The sequence below is a fragment of the Ixodes scapularis genome, unplaced genomic scaffold (assembly GCF_016920785.2).
Source record: "Ixodes scapularis isolate PalLabHiFi unplaced genomic scaffold, ASM1692078v2 PGA_scaffold10__122_contigs__length_95168666, whole genome shotgun sequence".
Taxonomy (NCBI): Eukaryota; Metazoa; Arthropoda; class Arachnida; order Ixodida; family Ixodidae; genus Ixodes; species Ixodes scapularis.
The window spans coordinates 3705713-3728348 of NW_024609836.1; the positions used below are offsets into that span (position 1 = coordinate 3705713).

A 22636-nucleotide genomic window follows, 5' to 3' on the forward strand; every position below is an offset into this window, starting at 1 on the left:
CGCCTGTTGCTGGAGAGCAGCCGGTAGAACAAGGCAATTTCCTTTCAGTAGTAGGCCACTGTCCGTCTGGGAGAGCTCGTGCTGCACGGATATAAACTCTCCGAGCGCTGGGTCGTTCGACCTGGCAGGATTGCTGAGGGCAGCGATCACCTTTTGTATATGAGGGTCGTTTAGGGTGGCGGCAGCTACTTCTGCACAAGTCACGGCTTTGGGAATGTTGTGGTGGTTGATGAAGTTTACATATGCATAAGTGCTATGAGCCAGGCGGGCGCCAGCAAGAGAGCTCGGCATGGGGTGGCAAGACAGGTAATCCGAGGGGTTGTTGATTCCACACGTGTGCTCCTCTGAACTTGTATTGTTGAATTCTTAAAACGAGGCGTTCAATTCATGCAGAAGGACACGCCCGTCGGTTGGTGAGGATGGACACAAGGGGTTTGTGGCCTGTACGAATAAGAAAGTTGTTGCTGTAAAGATACCTTTGAAAATGCTCCGTTTCCCAGACACCTGCAAGCAATTCACATTTAATCTGAAAGTACCGTGCTTCAGTGGGGGTCAAAGCCCGACTAGCGTAGGCGACAATCTCTGTGTTGTTGTCTTCCTTCTGTGATAGGATGGCACCAAGGCCAACAGGCGACGCGTCGACCGTGAAAATTATTTCCTCTGTACCATAAAAAAAAACAAGGTTGAGGATTTTGGACAGATTTTCAGCGTATCCAAAGCAGCTTGCTCTTGCGGTTTCCACACCTACTTGGTGTTCCTTTTTGTGAGAAGCCGAAGAATGTATATGTTATGTCAGCAAAGTGAGGCAGGAAGTGTCCGCTGTAATTTACCATGCCAAGCAGACCTCGAACTTCATGAGCGTTGGCAGGGGCTGGCATTTTTATCAGTGCTGCAATCTTCTGGGGGTCTTTTCTGAGTCCAAAAGCAGAGAAGATGTGACCGAAAAAAACAGTTCTTTTTGTGCAAAGAGACATATTCTTGGAATAACTGTGAGGCTATTCTCTGTCAACCATTCGAGAGTTGCCTGGAGAACCTGATCATACTAATCCTTTGTCTTGCCGAACATGAGTATATCATCAGTGATGTTGAGGACGTGAGATATGCCGTTGAGTACTTGACGGATGGTTTTCTGGAAAACCTCGGCAGCTGCATTAATTCCAAACATAAGTCATTTGTAGTGATACAGTTTGTTGTGTGTTGCAAATGTTGTGATTGTTCTTGATTTATTATCAAGTTCCACAGGGTGATACAAGGGCTAGGCTCTTTAAATCGACCGGAAAATTCGGTTTCTTAACCTATCGCGCTACGACTTTGTGCAGCGTTGCCCATAAAGTGCTCAGGCGCAATTAATTTCACTCTGGGTTGCAGCGTCTTCGTTATTCTGCATGGGGAAACGAAATACGGACGCACGTACGCACACGCAGGAAAAGCACGCACGCACGGGAGCGCACGCACACGCACAGACACGCCCGCAGATATACCGGTACGCATTTACACTCGCGCATATTGTCGCACATGTAAAGCTCGGCTGCCTGCGACAACCGTCACAGACTCTCTCTTTCTACCTTTACTCCCCCCCTCCCCCCGCCCTCCCCCCACCACACACACACGCGCACACACACACACATACAACGGCGACCTATGGGCAAATACAGGTCGGAATGAAAAATGCCGGTTCTGCCTAGACCCAAAATTGGGGCACCAGTTTGTATCCAGCCTGGAACCGCGCATTTCCGGCCCCAATTTTAGACCTAGGCGGTGCACCGTCGGAATTCCCGCTGCGCTCACCATTGGACTCTACAAAAGAATTATCGTCGCGATTTCAGACCCAGGCGGACTGGGTCTAAAATCGTGACGATCCCTCGCTTGTAACGGCTAAGGGCATCGCGCGAAATACTTTAGTAGAGTCCAGTGGTGAGCGCAGCGGTAATTCCGGCGGCGCACAAGGTCTTCCAGGCGTCGTCACCAAACACGGTGCACGGATCACACACACAGCACGCACAAGCACAGTATCCAGTGTTGAATGCATCGGGAAGTTCTGGCGGGCAAGCGGTATCCGAGTTGTTCAAGTTTTGAAAATAACCGGAGCCCCGCTGGCCCCGCCGTCGCGCCACGTTTGAGCGACGTTACTTTAGTTTCGAGGTGCTTGGTGTAAAATTTGTGCCTTAGAGTATTCCCAACTTGCTAAAGTGTATGGACCTCGAGACGTAGGACAAGTGGTGATATTGTCACGAATGAAGGTGACAAAAAGCCGAACAGTGAACTGAAAATAAAGATTTAATGGGCGAACTTGTGCCAACCAAAAATAAATAACGAAAGAGCGTCGAGGTAGCAGAAAAGCGGGCGGCGGTTCGGCGGCACTACAGAGCGCTAGCGAAACTGGGACTGACTCGACAAGGTCGCGGGAGCCGCTTATCTACCCTGCGTCACTATCTCGAAAGTTCGGCAAAGAAGGTTCGAGCGTCGCGCGCTCGGGGCGAGGATGAACTGGCACTTTCGAGAATAACAAAGCAGAAGGAAAGTTACGTCTGCTGCGAGAATGACCGGGAATCTTCTAGAAGACCGTGACCGAGCGTTGCCTTCTTGGCTCTGCGGGTGGCATTATCCCCCCTTTAAAAGTGCATCGCCCCGATGCAAAACGAAAGGAAAACGGAAATGGCTAAAACAATTAAGGCGAAACAAAACAAACATGCAGTTTCACAATCCTAACGCGCGTAGAACGGCTTGAGTCGAACTACGTGGACGACTTCGGGTCGTGGCTGGCGGCGTCCTGATGGGCGAGTTCCGTCGGGGAGCACCTCGTAGTTCAAGTCCCCAAGGCGGCGGATGACCTTGTAGGGTCCGAAGTAGCGTTTTAACAGTTTCTCGCTGAGGCCGCGGCGGCGAATGGGCGTCCACACCCATACCCTGTCTCCGGGCTGGAACTCCACGTCGCGGCGGCGAAGGTTGTACCGGCCAGCGTCCACACGTTGCTGGTCCTTTATTCGAAGACGGGCTAGCTGGCGTACTTCTTCTGCTCGTTGGGTGACCAGCTGGGCGTCGTCAGTGCCGTCATCCGTCGGGTCGTGGGGCAGCATGGCGTCGAGCATCGTCGTCACCTTTCTGCCGTGCACCAGCTGAAAGGGTGTAACGCCGGTAGTTTCTTGAATCGCCGTGTTGTACGCAAACGTGACGTAGGGCAGCACTTCATCCCACGTCTTGTGTTCCACGTCCACGTACATAGAAATCATGTCGGAGATGGTCTTGTTTAGTCGCTCCGTCAGCCCGTTGGTCTGCGGGTGGTATGCCGTGGTCCGGCGGTGGTCGGTGTGGCTCAGGCGGAGTATCTCTTGTGTCAGTTGCGCCATGAACGAGGATCCTCGGTCCGTAATCAGGACTTGGGGAGCGCCGTGTCGGAGGACGATAGACTCCACGAAGAATTTGGCTACTTCCACGGCGGTCCCCGACGGGAGTGCTTTTGTCTCGGCGTACCTGGTGAGATAATCAGTTGCCACGATTATCCACCGGTTTCCCTGCGCCGACAATGGGAAAGGTCCGAGAAGATCCATTCCAACCTGCTGGAATGGTGCAGTCGGGGGCGCGATCGGTTGTAAGAGACCTGCCGGCTTCGTCGGTGGTTTCTTGCGTCGTTGGCATTCGTGGCACGAACGGACGTAGAGGTGGACAGTCTTCGGAAGCTTGGGCCAGTAGTATTTTTCTCGGATTCGAGCAAGAGTCCTACTGTAGCCAAGGTGACCAGATGTTGGGTCGTCGTGGCAGGCTTGGAAGATCTCTTCTCGAAGACTAGCAGGAATCACTAACAACCACGTCGAGTTGTTGTCCCCGAAGTTTTCTTTATAGAGGATACCTCTCCGGACGGCGAATCTTGGCAGGTCACGTGAGAAGGCTCGGGGAATCGTACCCCCTCGTCCCTCCAAGTGGTCGATCAATGCACGCAGCTCAGGATCGTCTCGCTGGAGCGCTGCCATGCCGTGAATGCTCACCGCGCCAAGAAAGTGGTCGTCGTCGTCGTCTTTGGCACATCCGGCAGCTGACTCGACAGGGGCTCTGGACAGGCAGTCGGCGTCGCTGTGTTTTCGGCCTGACTTGTAGACCACGGTTACGTCGTACTCTTGCAGTCGTAGGCTCCATCGAGCGAGGCGTCCCGATGGGTCCTTCAGGCTCGCTAACCAACACAGCGAATGGTGGTCGGTGACCACCCGAAAAGGAGTCCCGTACAGGTATGGGCGGAATTTCGTGATGGTTCAGACGACGGCCAGACATTCCTTCTCGGTCGTTGAGTAATTGCGTTCCGCGTTCGACAGCGTCCGGCTAGCGTATGCGATCACGCGCTCCGCACCGTCTTGTCGTTGGACCAGTACCGCTCCGAGTCCTGTATTACTGGCGTCCGTGTGGACCTCCGTTTCGGCTGATTGGTCGAAGTGGCCGAGAATCGGTGGTGACTGGAGCCGTAGCTTTAGTTCGTCGAATGCCTGTTGTTGTTCTTCACCCCAGTCGAAGTTCACGGCGTCTTTCGTAAGGTGCGTTAGCGGCGCAGAAAGCTTGGCGAAATCCTGAACGAATCGCCGGTAGTATGCGCAAAGTCCAAGGAATCTTCGGACGGCAGTTTTGTCGGTGGGCGGTGGAAAGGCCGCTACGGCGCGAGTCTTCTCAGGGTCAGGACTTACACCTTCGTTGCTCACCACGTGGCCCAGGAACTTCAGTTCTCCGTAGGCAAACCGGCACTTCGTCGGCTTGAGGGTGAGTCCTGCGGTCCTGATTGCCTCTAAAACGGCCCGAAGGCGTCGTAAATGCTCGTCGAAGTTGGCCGAGAATACCACGACGTCATCGAGGTAAACGAGACAGCTCTGCCACTTGAGGCCTGCCAGGACGGTGTCCATGACACGTTGGAACGTTGCCGGCGCCGTGCACAGTCCGAAGGGCATCACCTTGAACTCAAACAGTCCGTCGGGCGTGACGAAAGCAGTCTTTTCTCGGTCTCGTTCGTCGACTTCGATCTGCCAGTAGCCACTCTTAAGGTCCATCGACGAAAAGTATCGGGAGTGGCGCAGCCGGTCCAGCGTGTCGTCGATGCGGGGGAGCGGATACACGTCTTTCTTCGTGACCGCGTTGAGCCGCCGGTAGTCAACGCAGAATCGAAGCGTTCCGTCTTTCTTCTTTACCAGCACAACTGGAGAGGCCCACGGGCTGCTCGAAGGCTGAATGATGTCGTCGTTGAGCATCTCCTGTACTTGTTCATGAATGGCCTCTCGTTCCTTTGGGGAGACCCGGTACGGCGGCCGATGCACAGGGAGCGCGTCCTCGTTGGTAATGATGCGGTGTTTCGCAACTGTTGTCTGGCGCACCCTCGACGTCGTCGCAAAGCAGTCGCCGAACTCGGCGAGGAGGTCTCCGAGCTGTCCTCGTTCCGTGGCGCTGAGCTTGGGGTTAACGTCAAGCTGTTGCGGCACTGTACTGGACGACTGACATGGCGAGGGCTCGTCGGAGATCGCGGCGATTTCGGCGTCGGCCCGGAGTTCCTCGACGTGTCCTATAGTGGCACCTTTCGTTAGATGCTGCGCCTCCGGTCGAAAATTTGTCACGAGGACCACACAACGTCTATCCTGCAGCTCTGCTACGCCCCTTGCGACGCCTATTCCTCTTCCGAGAAGCAGTTGGACGTTGCCTTCCAGAAGGACTTTCCCGCTGGCAACTGCGTCGGTCACGACGGGCACAAGAACACTCGACCGTGGCGGCAGGTTCACGTGGTCCGCAATGACTCGGACGGCGGCTGGCGACGTTTTGGATTCCTCCGGAGGTAGCACGGGCTTTCGCAGCGTCAACCTGTTTGCTCCAAGGTCGATCACAGCACCGTACTCACAGAGGAAGTCCATGCCAAGGATGACGTCTCTCGAACAGTCTTTGAGGACGACGAACTTCACGGGGCAGGTCTCTCCGTGGATGTCCACGCGCGCAGTACACCTTCCCACTGGTGTGATGAGATGTCCGCCGGCGGTTCGTATTTTTGGGCCATCCCACGGCGTCATCACTTTCCGAAGGCGGCGAGAGAGCTTCCCACTTAAAACGGAATAGTCTGCTCCGGTGTCGACGAGTGCCTTCGCGTCGTGGCCGTCGATGGTAACGTCGAGGTTATTCGACACCGTCACAGAAGCGTCGTTCCTATCCGTTTTGTCGCTAGTGTGGGAGCCCTCCGACGTTGGTGGAGGATATTGGCGTCGTTCGTCACCGGCAATACCACCTCCCGGTATTGCCGCACTCAGTTTTCCCGGCGAGGCAGGGGGGACAGGCTTTCTCGGCGGGACCTACGATGAGGCGATGCAAGGCGTTGCGGTGATGGCGATCGGCAACCGCGGCGGGGAGACGGTCCTGGGGATGGCGAACGGCGGAGGTATTCGTCGATGTCCCTAGGTCGCTCTCCGTAGCGTGGTCGCGGGTCGTCGGGGTGGAAGCCTCGTAACCCCAGCTGCCGGTACGGGCAACGGCGGTAGACATGATCGGCTTCCCCGCAATGGTAACAAAGCGGGCGTCGGTCGGCCGTTCGCCACACGTCAGTTTTCCTGGGTGCTGGTTTTTCCGGGCGCACGTGCTGTCGTTCTTCGCGACGTTGGTAGTACTGTGGCGCTGAAGGTTGACGTCGTGGTGGCACCGTAGCTTGGCGGGGAGCTTGCGGCGGTCGTCTGGCCATGGCGGCGTAGGTCAGCCTCGGTTCCTCAGGGGCTTGCTCGTTGACGGGAGTTTCAGGCTGCAAGGCCCGCTGTACCTCGTCGCGCACGATCTCGGCGACTGACAGCGACGCCGGGCGCTCAGTAGCGGGGAGCAGCTTTCGGAGCTCCTCTCGGACGACGTCCCGGATAACGTCGTGTATGTCCCGGGTGCGGGCGCCGATGTCGGTGGAGGCAACGACGCCGGGATGTCGTTGGTAGTAGGAGGCGCGTGCTTGGAGGGCGCGCTCCATGTTCGTTGCTTCCGTGACAAACGCTTCGACGGTGGTCGGCGGGTAGCGGACGAGGCCCCCAAAGATGTCGTCCCTCACCCCGCGCATGAGGACACGCAGCTTCTTGTCATCAGTGGCTTGTGGGTCGGCACGCGCACTCAGCCGCAGGACGTCTTGAACGAAGCTGGTTACGCTTTCGTTGGGGCCTTGCGTCCTCGTCCGAAGGAGGTCCTCGGCTCTCTCCCTTCGGTGGTGACTGGCGAACGTCCCTCGGAGCTCTCCTTTCAGCTGGTCCCATGACGTAATCGAAGTTTCACGATTTTCGAACCACTGTCGCGCCGTTCCCTCGAGGGAAAAATAGACATTTTGAAGACGCTGTTCCGGAGTCCATTGGTTGTGCAGCGCCACCCGTTCGTATTGCTGCAACCAATCTTCGACGTCTTCGTAGATCTCGCCGTGGAAGGACGTCGGTGTACGAGGGGCGACGGGCAGGTAGACGACGGGGGCGACAGTCGGGGTCTGCGACGACTGGGGGTCCATGGTCGGCTTCGTCGACTGGTTGGTCTTCTTCGGCAGTAGACCGTATAAAACCCGTGCAAAGTACCCCGCACCTCCACCAGAAATGTCACGAATGAAGGTGACAAAAAGCCGAACAGTGAACTGAAAATAAAGATTTAATGGGCGAACTTGTGCCAACCAAAAATAAATAACGAAAGAGCGTCGAGGTAGCAGAAAAGCGGGCGGCGGTTCGGCGGCACTACAGAGCGCTAGCGAAACTGGGACTGACTCGACAAGGTCGCGGGAGCCGCTTATCTACCCTGCGTCACTATCTCGAAAGTTCGGCAAAGAAGGTTCGAGCGTCGCGCGCTCGGGGCGAGGATGAACTGGCACTTTCGAGAATAACAAAGCAGAAGGAAAGTTACGTCTGCTGCGAGAATGACCGGGAATCTTCTAGAAGACCGTGACCGAGCGTTGCCTTCTTGGCTCTGCGGGTGGCAATATGACATCGTGGAAATGCTCACCTCAAAAGTCATTAGAGTTGTACGGCGCGGGCGATGTAACCAAGACGCCACATGTGAGTGTGTGATGGCTACACCCGGACGAGCGACCTGGCCGGACCGCCGCCACTCCGAGGTCAACTTGGATGGTGTTGCTACTGTGGACACAGCCCTCTACAGCAAAACCGCCTGGGTAATTAATTACTCTCACTCACTGGATACCCATTGGCGTTGAAGGAAAGAAATACTTCTATTCGCCTTAGGTTGTCCGTTACGGAAGACAATGCGACTAGGAATCATTTGAGCGAATGGAAGTTTTCGTGAATCATATTTTAGTGAATGGGCTGTTTGTATATAGGCGGCGGCAGATGGGCTTCCGAACAGACTGCGCCTCGGAAATGAATACAATACCAAGCTCCAGCGTGTACCGCGCCTAGTGTTTACCGCCTAGAGTTCAAAAGGCTAGGTTATTAAGTTCGCTAATAAGAACGTCGCCATTTGCTAAAGTGTCATTCGATGAAACTTCGTGGTTTCGCTTGCTTTCGATAAAACATTGTTCGATCGAGTGGACGCCTCCCGCTTTTATTCATTTGCTTTCCGCTTTTATTCATTCGCTTTCCGCTTTTATTCATTCGTTTGCTTGCCAGGCCAGTTTGCCGCCCCACGCTAGCTTAGTGCCTACGTTGACGTTGCTCTCTCATAACGTTTGGAGTCCGCGGAAAAGCAGCCACTTCCGAATGCGGCCATTGGCGGCAGTCCCTGCGCGCTTGCGTCCATTTTCAAGATAAGATGACAAAAATGCGAAAAGTAATAAATGAAATGCTGTAAACGACTTATTTTTCGCGGACTCAATATTTCGCGATTTAGGTGAAAGCTGAAGTTTTGAAATAATTCGCGGGTTCTATATTTTCGCGACTCGGAGGGATCTCAATATACATTCCAATGTGTTTACGTGTTACCGGAATTGTTCGCGGGACATATTTTTTGTCAATTGTAGGCGATTCGTGAAATTCGAGAAAATTAGGTCCTCGCGAAAATTAAGTCGTGTGTAGTAAATAGTTTTCACATGATGTCAGTCTGGTTGCCATGGCCAGGTACTAAGGGTCCAATTAATACAGTAGAAAGTACTTTGCCTCGCACTTCCGCGAGCGTTGCCAATGGCGATGTACGTGCTGTTGAAGGTTGACCACGCGTGCGAAGAACGCAATTTTTAGGTACCGAGTTACGGGTCAGTCGAAGCAATGCGTTTTAGATCCTCCCCGAAAATTGTATGAACTGGTGTAACACCAATGGATCAGCTTTCTATCTGCAATTATAACTTGGCCCTCAAAGCAGTCAACGAAAATAAAAGCGACAGGTCCAAGATGTATTGTTATTTTTATGCACTATTTGTTTAAACTTTAATTAAATATTGAAGGCCATGGAGGGTCACTTGTGCAGAAACACCTGTTTACGTGGGCCTTTGCCTTTCCGCAAAACTCGCACGGCCTGCGCATTCCTTTTCATTACGTGCAATAAAGTGCTATAATGGAGTCTACTGTCCGCCAAGCCAGATTTAGTATATGCGTGAAGAGAAACATCTCTCTAGATATAAAAAGAAATAAATTTGGCTTGCCGTTAACAATATATTCAAAGAGTCTGTCATTGCATCAGCTTACTTTTCGCTTACAACGTCTCCCGGCTCATTCACCACTACGAGTTCACCTATATATGTATATACAGTTTTTTTTAAGCTTAACAAACTAATAGTTAAAAGAAGGAGATAATAGATACGTGGATGCCGTTTTCACTGAATCTCTTTGGGGCTCGGCGCACATCAGATAGGGCATGAACGTCACGGTATATTGACTAATTAACCAAATTCTCTTCACTTCTTTTTTAATTAACAGTTTAATTGGCTTAGTGCCAATTATTGGTTTAAAGTGGGCCATTATTAAAGGCTAACCCAAATCACAGAGTTTGCGAAAAAGCAACGAGCTTTGAAATATTCACCGTTAAAATTTTGCCTTTCGTCGCTTCATTCGAAATTGCTCGCCGAAGGGCGCACCTGATTAGAGGAGTGACGCATCTGTTTCGAGCCCCGCGTCACTCTCTCGGCAGCACGTCATTGGTGGACGCCCCGGTGTCACACTTCCAAGATCGTGACGGACGCACAGACCGCTCAGAATCAGGCGCTTCAGCGCCCGGTTTTGAATCGAGAGAAAAACGTCAAAATTGTAACGATGAATATCACAAACTTGTTGTCTCTCCGCAGATCGCTCCAATTAGGTTAGGGTTTATTAATGGTGGCCTTTAAAACTGCAATGGCGACATGACCAATTAAAGCGTTAATTAAAAGGTTAATTATAATATTTTGGTTAATTAGTATATATGTGACGCTTATGTTCTCATCTAACGTACGCCGAGCCCCACGTATATACAAGATGACGGCCTCAACGTACCTATCACCTGTCTTTTTTTAAATTCTGTTCGGTTGAATAAAAACAAAAAAACACCCTGTATACATTTATAGAGATCTGTGCAAAAACGGTTGTCCGTAATATTCAAGCGAAAACATGGTGCACAGTCCAAGAAGCTGAACCATGAAAAAGGCAGAAATCAATATCAATAATGAAAGTAGAGGTACTAAATGGGGTTTGATGACATTGACAATTATCTGAGGAGCAGGTTCTCCATGTACTCTCTAATTACCTTGGTAAATGTATGCTTGCTTCAGACAGAATGTTTTTTTTTTAAGTGGTTCTCCGAGAGCTTTATTCAGTCCGCAAAAGAGCTGCTATTCTGTTCCTCCCCGATGGTATTTTACCAGAGGATCGGGCGGGATTGTAGATTTCGGCATTTTATACATCCGAACAAATGTAAGGCCGATAGTGATCAGTTCTATTGTCACTATGCCTTCCAGGGAGACATGCCCATACTACCCGGAGGATCGCCAGGTCCTCGCATATATTTTGGACCGACAGCAAAAACCTTCTTGTGCAGTGCAGACCCAATGGAGGTCATCCAACTCAACTCATCGTGTCATCGTGTACCTCTTGTTTTATGCATCCTTACATACTGCTTGAAAGACCTGACTTACCCAAGCTCCTTCGCCCAAACCCTTGGGCTCGTGCTAAGTATGTTAAAAGGGGTGGCAGGGTTTGAGCGTGCGTGGGTGACTAAGAAACTGACTGGCGTGGACAAGAGGATTTCATCTAAAATCTAAAAATAGGGCTCATCAGATAATGGCTCTTACCCGCATGTGTTGTTGGTGCCATTTGTGTTTGTTTTTTTGCATCTTTTATTATACAGGGTGTCTCCAAACGAAGTTTAGATGCTAAAATAGCCCGTAAAAATCAGAAACATGACCGATGAAGTTGTAACTGCTTACAAATATATCTTTGACCAGTCATCTTTTTGCGTTAGAAGTTAAAGCCTGAACTTCAAAAACAAATAAAAAAAAACAAAAAAAAAAAACAAAAAAAAAAAAACCCGGATTTTTTCACGTGTTTTAATGGCGGAGAAAGGGTTTGCTTACCTTTTCCGGAGGTGGTGTCTCCTTTTTCCGCCGTCAAAAGAACAAGTAAAAATCAGTTTTGCTTTTCTTCTTTTCCTTGTACACAAGCTGAGGCCTCAAATTTTACCACAGAACTGTCACCAGTGACCGACGTTTATGAGAGCGGTTGCAACTTAATTCGTCAAGTTTCTGACTTTTGCGGGCTATTTTAGCGTGTAATATGTTTTGGGGGGACACCCTATATTTTCGGGTATTTATTTTTAATAAAGCTACACCGTCATATGCGTTTTGAGTGTAAACATTTCGGGCCTAAATTTTGCACGAGGTTGAATATCAATGCTTATGCCTAAGAAGTTCATGTCTCGTAGAACTCTTTGTGTAATCTGTCATTCAAGGCTGCAGTTTCATGATAAGTGTCAGTGTTTTGTAAATTGAAAAGCATCAGCTAATAGTTAGTAATAAGCTTAATTAAACATCGTCGCCAGTTGCAACATTAGTTTCTTTTCTTCCTGTAATATGTTATTACTTCTACACGCTTCCAAATGGTATCATGCTATTGACAGCAGCACAGGTCCTTACAAGACTTCACATCACATTGCTTGAAAGTTAAACTTACAAGTTTCCATCAACTCAGTGTCTGCTTTGGAACGGCAGCCAAGGATTCATTTAATGCATTCTTGCGATCACTTCGCCCACGGGGCACTCCTGCGCAAACACTTTTTTTTACGAACAGCCTAAATACAGAGCGCTGGTCAAAATATATTTTTCACGAAAATGTAAGTTATTTTCGAGCAATATTTACGGCGCGAAACGCACTTTTAGCGGACGGTCTTCCTCTCCACTTTTCTCTCTCGCACCTGTCTGCAGCAGCGGAGGACCTGTGGTGATTGCAACTTGGAACAATTGCACCGCGTACTAAAATGCGTCTTGCGCTGAAAATGTTGCCCGAATTACATCATTTGTTTGTGAAAAATTCGCCTTTTGACCGTGGCTTCCAAGCTGTTCGTAGAAAAAAGAAAAAAAGTTTTATGCTGGTGTGGTCTTTTAATTAAACGAGATCTCACATATCTGGGGTTGGAATGCGCTCACGCTGACCGTGTGATAATCTTAGAACCAGGGCAGGAATTGTGAAATTTTGCTGTGCATGTAACTTTTATGTGACGAAAATATAAGCAATTCGTTCAATAACTGATCGGCGTTTTTTTTTATACAGTTCTGGAGCTCTGAGTGGTTAATTGTAGTCTTTATCGTGCACAATTCCCCTGGCTGCAGTAGACGCCGACATTATATTTTTCGTTTTGACAAACTAACCTGTTGAAAAACAACTACTTTCAACAATTATGTTTTTGCTTTTTTTTTAATCATGTCATTTAAGGTCAAAAAGCGTTTTGTTTCTAATTTTATGTTTTAGGTGTAAACCATGTACACATATTTTAGTTTACATAAGCGGTTGAGTGTGTTGTTTTTGTTATTATGGAGTAGGTCAAGTGGAACGCTGGGTTTAATTTAATAGATAGGTTTGTAACTGTCTGGGTCGTTGTTCTTGTTCTTCTTTGCGCGTGGGTGCTGGAAAGTGTAGAAACAGCCGGCTGAAAAAAGACAGCAAATTGGACGGGCACGTTCAACGGGCCGGCTGAAGATGGGCCGCCTGTATTGACTTGACAAGTCACGACTATAAAGCCGTGAGAAAATCGATCTGGTGTCATGGCTGCATTGCCGTGACATTATGTCACGGCATTATAGCCATGAGACGAGGTCCAAATTGTCACAGTTACATAGCCGTGGCATAATGTCGTGGCAATACAGCCGTGACACCGAGATCAAACTTGTCATGTCAAAATATCCCCAGGTGGTTCAAATTAATCCTCAGTCCTCCGCTGGGGCGTGCCAGATGCCTTCGTAGGTTTGGCACGTAAAACCCCCAAATTTGACTTTTTTTTTTTTCAAACTTGTCACGGCTACATAGCCGTGACATAATGTCATGGCAATACAGCCGTGACACAAGATCCAACTTGTCACAGCTTTGGAGCCGTGACATGCTGTCACGGCTATAGCGCCGTGACAAGTTGGATATTGCTTGTCACGGCTATAAGTGGCCCAATAGCCGGCCCCCGACTGAGAGCGTACGTAGGCGTTGCGAGCGAACGTTCTCCGCGCCTTGCTTTGTCTGTCGCAGTCGGCGTCAGCGTTCCGAGAGTTTCGGGTCTTCTCCCTCGTCGAACTGTCGGCCCTCGCCCGACGGCGACGTTCGCGCTGCGGACGCCCGGGTACTAACGCGCCCGTCGTTGCCCTACATGGATACCCACTGACCTCGGCTTTGAATCGTCATATAGGAAGTATTCATTGGACGCCATATTTGTGGGTGCTGTTTAGAGCGCATGCTCAGAACAGGCCCACATCAATAGGCTGCTAAGACCGGCGCTCTTGATGGTGCGGAATGCACGTTGCAAGAAAACTGTGGAAGCTCGCCATCAGCACGCGCTCAGCAGTCACGCACACAGCTATGGCCGCCAGTGAATACTCCCTATAGTATGAAGCTGCTGATCCTAGGGTGCCTCAATGTCCTTCTGTTTAGGGTGATGCCACCCTTTGTAGTACCACATGCCGACAGCACGCGCTCACGGGAAAAATACAAAGAAATCGACGAAAACAAAATGTCGCCATAGCACAGTCAGCGCCACAAGCGCGTGCAGGGACACGCTCTTTCACGCGCTTCTGAACAAAAAATAAAAATAAACGTGTGTGACAAAATGGCGAGATGCCACCACCCTAAGCAGAGCGCACATGAAGGCACCCTAGCTGATCCCATATTGCATTTTGGCTCGGCATCTCGACGCGCTTGGGGCTGGTGTGCTTGGTGACAATACTCGGACAACTCGGATACCGCTTGCCCGCCGGAACTTCCCGATGCACTGCAACACTGGATACTGTGCTTAAGCGTACTGTGCTATATGCACCGTGCTTGGTGACGATGTCTGGACGACCGTGTGCGCCGCTGGAATTCCCGCTGCGGTCACCACTAGGCTCTACAAAAATATTTCCCGCGATGCCCTTAGCCGTTAAAAGCGAGAGATCGTCTCGATTTCACGGGGGGGGGGGGGGGGGGGGGGGGGAGGGAGCCGCTATTGCTGTTAAGGAAAATATAGTGTACCGTTCTATGAAATCAACCGAAGATTTCGAAAGTGTTTGGTGTCAAATAATTTTTTTTGGAACATGGCTAGCACTTGGAACTGTATACAGAAAACCCGGCTTGCCGCCGGATGACTTAAAACATATCCTAGAATATTTGCTAGCTAATACTAACAAAAAATAGTATCGGAGGAGATTTTAATGCACTCGACGTAAGCTGGTCGGATGAGGGCGTGGCTTGTCCAGGAACTAAACTATCTGAAGTGCTCGTAGACATTGCATTTGGTCGTTGTCTTCGTCAAACAGTTGAAGAACCTACGCGAATTACTGAAACATCAAGCAGCTTGCTCGATCTCTTGTTCGTTAGCAAACATTTCGATCATTGTAGCGTTACTGTGCATGAAGGAATATCTGATCACAAACTAATGTTTTTTAAGTGCGATATGAATGTTTGCCAAAAAGATTCAGCTCAAGTAAAACAGTATTATTACTACGAAAGGGCTAATGACGAGTCTGTTATTGATTATCTAGAAAAGCATCTAGACGGGTTTGAAGATCACAGTGTTGTAAATGAAATGTGGTTGAATTTTAAAAGTATTACTGAGCACTTCATCCTAAATTTTATACCGAAGAAAACTAACACGACAAAACGCCACAATCCATGGATTACAAGACAAATTTTGCAGGCAAAACGTAAAGAGGCTTCGAAAGCATCATTCTCCTGCTATCTGTGAGCAGAGTGACAAGTTAAAAACATTGATAAAGCTAGCCAAGGAAACCTATTTTACAAAGTCGTGGCCAGAATTTATTTCATCCTCCCCTGAAAAGTTTTGGCGTTATCTTACTCCGTCACGGACTAAGATAAGTCAGTTACGTGTTAATAACAACGTTGTGCACGTCAGGGCCATAATGTCGTCTCAATTCAATTACTATTTTCAGTCTGTGTTTACAATAGATTCAACTGAATTCAGCAGCATTGCCAACGATGAAGGCTCTAATGTGAGTGGTTTTGTATCGGAACAAGGTATCGTATCCTTATTGTTATCAATTAATTCTAGGAAATCGCCAGGACCAGATACTGTACCAAATGAATTTCTAAGAAGATACGCTGAATGGGTTGCGAAATACTTAACAATTATATTCTTCATTTCACTCCGAGACTCTGTTTTACCGGACGATTGGTTATTAGCAAGAGTTGTGCCCGTGAAAAAGAGTGGGAAGGGTGATTCAGTTGATAATTATCGCCCCATTTCTTTGACCTGTACGTCATGTAAGCTACTAGAGCACATTGTGAATAAACAGCTAGTTTCTTTTATGGAGGATAAGGGCATCCTAAGTTCCAATCAGCATGGTTTTCGGAAAGGGTATTCAACAAAAACCCAACTACTTGAATGCTATCATGAGATTTCTGGTTATGTTAATAATCGCCTGCAAGTGGATGCCAATTTTATAGATCTGTCTAAAGCGTTCGATCGAGTACCACATTTTAAACTTATTAATGTTTTAATTGACTACGGTGTTCCTTCATTGATTATAAGATGGATTAGCGCATATCTCAGAAATCGCCGGCAGTTCGTCGATGTAAATGGCACCTTTTCGGAATTGTTGGACGTGTACTCAGGGGTTCCACGGGGCTCCGTGTTGGGTCCCTTGCTTTTCCTAATATATGTTAACAGTGTTTTCTATCTGTAGAAACGGGCGCGTGAAAGTAAGAATGTTTGCCGATGATTGTATTATATATGCTCCCATTTCGTCAGTAAACGATCAGATAGAAGTAAATGATATTTTATATCGCATCTCGTCATGGTGCAGTGAAAAGAATATGATAATAAACACCCAGAAAACGCAATACATGCGCTTCACGAATAAAAAAAAAAATTACTTTGACTACGAGCTTGATTATGTCAGGCTTACTAAAGTTGACAGCTATAAATACTTGGGTGTGGTTATTACTAGCGATATGAAATGGAACAAACATGTGGATTATGTAACAAAAAAGGCAACTAAAAAACTTTGGTATTTACGAAGGAAGTTGTATAGGACACCTCCCTCGGTTAAGCTTGTTGCCTACAATCTCTTGTAAGACCAACACTGGAGTATGCTTCCGAGGTGTGGGATCCTTGGCAGGCCACGCTTTCTAATGAGCTTGAAAAGGTTCAGTCACTTGCGGTGCGTACGATATTTTCTGATTTCAGGACTACGACGTCTGTGACGGAGCTGAAAAAGCAGGCAGACATGCAGCCATTGAAAAAAAGGAGAATATGTCAACGCCTGAAATTATTTTCTCAAATTTATAATCACCTTCTCAAAATCGACAGCTCTAGATATGTAACACCCAAAAGCCACCGTTCAGAGCGCTTACATCACCCGAAAGTGCTCGAACCCAATCACGCCCGTATAAATATATTTAAACAATCATTTTTTGTGCAGGCTATAGATTCTTGGAATAAACTTCCAGGTGCTGTTGTTGCTCTCGAGTCGATTTCCGGTTTCAAGAATGCTCTACGTGTGTTGTTTGAATAAAAAAAAAAAAAATATATATATATATATGTATGTGTTTCTGGCACGCCTCTGTAAGCGGATTTGTAACACCGGCTTTTTTTTTTTGTGTACGTGTGCGATGTACAGAACGCAGTGTACATTCTTTGTTTTTGTATTATCCACTCCTGCTTTGGCCCTTAACAGGGCTGGCAGTATTGTGAAATAAAAATAAATAAAAAGATGGCTTCTTAAGCATCTAAAGCCAGTGCTTAAAGGGCCCTGCAAGGACCTTTTTACTGGTTTTTAATTTGCACCGAGCCTGAGCGCACTGAACGATGTAACTTAATGAAGCGTTTCTTTTCTCGAATTTCGCTTTATTTTAAAAGTCATAGGCATATTAAAATGACAAAAGCAGGCAAAAAATAACCGTCTTCATGACGTCCTTGGTCGCATGAGTGGCCATGAACTAGAGGAGAGGTAACGAGCTCAGCGAGCGTTCACGACTCCGTGTCGACGGCTCGAGAGGGTACCACTGAAGCATGTCTGTCTAGGCTGTATGAAGCGGGCAGCCAGGGCGGCTCGCATTGCATTTGCTGCACGGTTAAACACTAAATCGGCATGACACTTCGTTGGCCACAAACGACAGCAAACACGGGGTAAAGATCAGTTCAGAACGGGAGCCACTTCGCGCTGCCATACTGCGAAACGTCCAAACCGCAAGCCGAAGCTTGCGACCGGTTCCTCGGAACCGTTCGGATCCTGCATTCCATACGACCGCAGCGTCGCCGCGTACATCCGAGACCTTTTTACGCTCGCCGCTCGTCAGTGTGTGATGCCACTACGCCTTTCTAGTATGGGCCGCCTTTTCGACCGCTTGGTGGTGTGTATGTCGACGGGACATTTCTTGTTTCCGTACTTTCTAAACTGCATTTGTTTCTTTTCTGTTTTGAAATACTAAACAGAAACTACTTTAATAAATAATTGAAACGGTTCGCGCCACTTATATTTTGTATTCGACTAAGAAAGAAGCTTTTAGTGGCTCTAACCAGTAGTAAGCCCAGGACCACAGACGTCATATACTGGGCGCTTTCAGCACTGCGGGCAGCTATCGTAGGTGGAGGAGGTTTCCGCGTCGTCCGACTAAAATATGACGCACTGATATTTAGTTACTCTCTCCGTGCCCGCTGGCTTACTTGAACCCCAAGAGACATGGAAAGCGCAAAAAAGGTGGACGCTTAAATATGATTGCAGAGCCTTTTAAGCGTTGCAGAGACCAACGGAATTCTTCTCGTAGAAGAGCGAAGAATCAACAGTCTGCCTGCGCACCTTGCAAACTATCTAACTGAAGCCCAGCTGCCCGGAGAAGGCGCCAGCTACTCCACTGAAAACGACTGCCGCACGCACGTGTTCTTTCCCATCTTGGATAGAATGAGCGAAGAACTTCACCGCAAATATAGCGACAGTGATCTCATCCTCAAGGGCCTGAACTGTTTTCAAGCTCAACACGATCGCTTCATGGACATCTCGCTGGTCGAACCGCTAGCACTCGTCCGACTGGGATAATCCTGTGGCCGAGATGAATCTGCTTCCCAAGGTTTTACAGCCATGCAAGAAAGCGAAGGGGTGCAGGGTGACCCCCACAATATGGTTTGCCGAATTTTAAGGCAAATTTACAATTGCTTTCAGGAACCGTCTTTGTGTTATTGCGTTGACTATCCCTGCATCCAGCGTCGCCTGCGAACGCACGTTCTCGTGCCTTCGTCGGCTGAAGACGTATCTCTGAAACAGAATGTCTGACAAGAGGCTCACGAACTTGACGGTCCTTGCCATGGAAGACACCACCGCGAAAAGCCTGCAACTAATTAAATGACGTTGTCAACGCCTTCGATGCTGCCCATTCCAACAGACGGATTCGTCTTCACTGAACTTTGGGGGACGAGTGCGAACGTGCCTTAATGCGAAATTTTGGAATGTAAATATCTGTAAATAACGGGCATGTGCAATGAAATTCAAGTTGTAAGTACACTGTCAACCAAAGAAATAAATTGAGTTGATAATAGATGTTATATGTTATATAGGTGGGCTCGGTGGCCAGTGCTACAACACAGTCCACTTATCCGCTTGTCTTCGCCATGCAGGTTTTTGCTTCTGTCATCACCCACGTGCTGTTTCCTGCACTGCTGACTACTCTTTCGGACGACAGTCCGGGATGTGCACTCCTCTCCCATGGGCACAGCGTGAATGGCTACTATCTGCCGTCCGTCAGTGAGTCATCACGTCTGGCTGCGCCGCCACTGGAGCACTGGATCCTCGACCAAGCATGGAAGGCACAATCGACACCGACACGTCCAGACGCCGCACCTATAAAGCAGCGACGACCACTGGCAAGGCTCTGTGGGCTCGGTGGCTGTGCTACAACCCAGTCCACTAATCCGCTTGTCTTCGCCATGCAGGTTGGTAAACCGTATGGTCTTTTTGCTGAGAAATCTAGCAACTACTTTTTGGTACAGCTGCCGAACCCGCAGTGTTGCCTTGCCGTCTGTGCTGAATGCGTTCATGTTGTCCGTTTTTTGCTACTGCTGTCAGGCGACGTAGAAACAAACCCAGGGCCTGACGGTGCCGTGCTTGTTGAACTGCAAAAACTGTGTGGCGGTCAGTCTCAACTACTTGCTGAGGTAACAGGCCTCAAATTCCAACTGCAAACAACCGACAAAACAATGTCTGAACTCAGCAAGCGAATGGCTGAACTAGAAGGCCATTAACAAAGCCTTGCAACTGTGTGAACTGAACTAGAGACAACCGGAGCCGACACCGCCCAGACGGCTCGCCAGGTTTGTGACCTGGAGGCCCGTCTGGACGATGCCGAGAATCGCTCCCGCCGAAACAACTTGATTTTTTATGGTCTTTTTGATCCCACTGCCCCAGAAACGTTTGCCCAGTCGGAACAGAGAGTCATTTGTTACTGTTTTGATCTCTTCGACGTCACTTTGGATCCTAAAGAAATAGAACGTAAACATCGCCTCGGGCGTTATACAGCTGACCAGTCCCGTCCAATAATTGTAAAGTTCGCCTTTTTCAAAATCAAAAAGGTCATCCTTTCAAATGGCCCAAAGTTGAGGGGCACAAATTACAGCATTGGCGAATACTTCTCTCGCCCTGTTCGTAACGCTCGAAGTCGGAGGCACCTTGTTGCTTTTGATAAAACCAAATCATTCGCGTTTTCTCTGTGCTACAAAACATTGTTCATCGGTTCTAAACGCTATGTTTTTGATGAGGCAACAGAAACTGTAAAAGAAATAGCATAGTGATCACCCCGCTATCAGCGAGCGAGTAAAAAAACACCCTCAGACTACTGCCCAAACAATTCTTTCTTTTTCTGCAATCTTGACTAACATACGTAGTTTACTCCAGAAGCGCGAACTCGTGTCCACTCTTGTGTCCTCATCTGCCAGCAATTTACTGATGTTAACTGAAACATGGCTGACTAATGACGTCACAGACTCTGAGGTGTTGGCTGATCTACCGAATTTCAACCTCTTTCGTAACGATCGTAAGGGCACTCGAGGGGGAGGCGTCCTTATTGCCGTTAGCCAACACCTGTCATGTTTTGTTATCAACATTATGTCTGACCTAGAAATATTATGGCTTATCTGCCCTGTAGCTCCTTAAAACTGTTCTACTCGGCGAATGCTATAGACCCCCGCATAACAGTCCCGACTTTCCCCTTAAGTCAACTTACCGCAGAACACCTCAACGCACATATCCTCCTATTTTGAGACTTTAATTACCCGGACGCTAATTGGACTAGCTCGTCAAACCTAACTGTGGGTAACGCAGAAACGAGGGAATTTATGGAAGTATGTCTCAACTTCAATCTCACCCAACTGGTATCAGAACCAACACGCATATCGAGCGAATCTGCAAACGTTCTAGACCTCATCCGGACAGCTTATCAAACATACAAGAAAGCGATCCGTCTCTATAATAAAGGAAATTACGACGCCATAAATAATGAATTGACCACGTCTTTCAGATCTTTTGAGTCATTTTTTCATGACCAATTCATAAACGAAAATTGGTTGATTTTCAAAAGCAAGATAGGAGAACTGGTAAATAAATTCATTAGTCAGTTTTCGCGCCAGTTACCAAAAAGCATGGTTCACCAAAACTCTGAAAAGACTAGAAAATAAGAAAAAAAAAAAGACTATTCCGCGCAGCTAAGCAAAGGACAACCCCTTGTGCGTGGGACAAATACTATGCAGCTGAAGACGCGTATCTGTCTGCCATCCGATGCGCTAAGCGCTCTTTCTTTCACACCGACCTACCTAATATCTTACTCAACAACCCCAGGAAGTTCTGGCAAATTGTAAACCCTCAGCAGACGCACACTGTTTCCCTTAGAAAGAAATCGGGTGAAGTTGCTAATGATCCGGAGTGCGCGAACATGTTTAACACTGCTTTTTCATCAGTTTTCACCGAAGAAGTAAGAACCGTACACGTCATTTCCTATGTTTGTTACTAACATAGTGACAGCAATGCCCCCGTCACTTTTTTTCACAGATGGCATTTCTTTTGTAATCGAAAATATCAAACTATCATCGTCAGTCGGCGTAGACGAAATCAACTCTAAATTCCTAAAAAATGCCAAGTATGCGAGCGCAGCGTATTTGTGCTTACTATTCACTCAGTCGCTCACCAAAGGCATCATACCAGAGGACTGGACAAAGAGAAAGGTCGTTCCAATCTACAAATCAGGTAGCAAAGATTCTCCACTAAATTACCGTCCCATCTCTTTAACGAGCGTGCCTTGCAAAATCATGGAACCCGTCATCTACTCCCAAGTAATACATTTCCTAGACTCTATTAATTTTTTCTTTTCACTCGTCGCAACACGAGTTTCGCAAAGGCTTTTCTTGCAAAACCCAGCTGGCTATTTTCCTTCATGATCTGCATGTTAATCTTGATTCTAATCTACAGACTGACGTCATTTTCTTGGACTTCGCGAAAGCATTCGATAAAGTACGGTATAAACGTTTGCTTCTAAAAGTTTCTCAGTTAAATCTAAACTCTGATGTCTTATATTGGATTAAAGAATTCCTGAACAATCGCTCTCAGTCTGTTCTTGTTAACAACCAGTCCTCTCATTCACTTCCAGTTACATCAGGCGTCCCCCAAGGGTCCGTTCTTGATACCCTCTTGTTCCTAATATACATTAACGACTTACCGCTTCGTCTGTCTGGTCATATTCGTATGTTTGCTCACGATTGTGTTATCTATCGCTCTGTGACTAACGTTTCTGACCAACAATCTCTCCAAGACGACCTTAACCACGTACAAGAATGGTGTGACGATTGGCTTATGAAGCTAAACATTGATAAATGTAAACTCGTGTCCTTTCATTGCCGCCGCAATCCCCTTCTCTTCCATTACTCTCTCGCTCACATACCCGTAGAAATCATAGGGTCATATAAACACCTCGGTGTCACTCTGTGCAACGATGTATCCTGCCGCACGCATGTTACTAATGTTATCTCATCTGCAAACAAAACGTTGGGATTCTTAAAACATCACCTCCGTCACTCCCCCCCCCAACATGTA

General features: G+C 48.2%; 1 protein-coding gene across 1 annotated transcript; it reads left to right on the forward strand.

The window, feature by feature from the left end:
• The first annotated feature begins 19170 nt into the window (after positions 1–19170).
• LOC115320011 lies at positions 19171–20343 on the forward strand. Its single transcript, XM_029980090.2, is given in 1 exon segment — positions 19171–20343. A coding segment is annotated over 1 exon segment (1173 nt).
• Positions 20344–22636: the final 2293 nt, after the last annotated feature.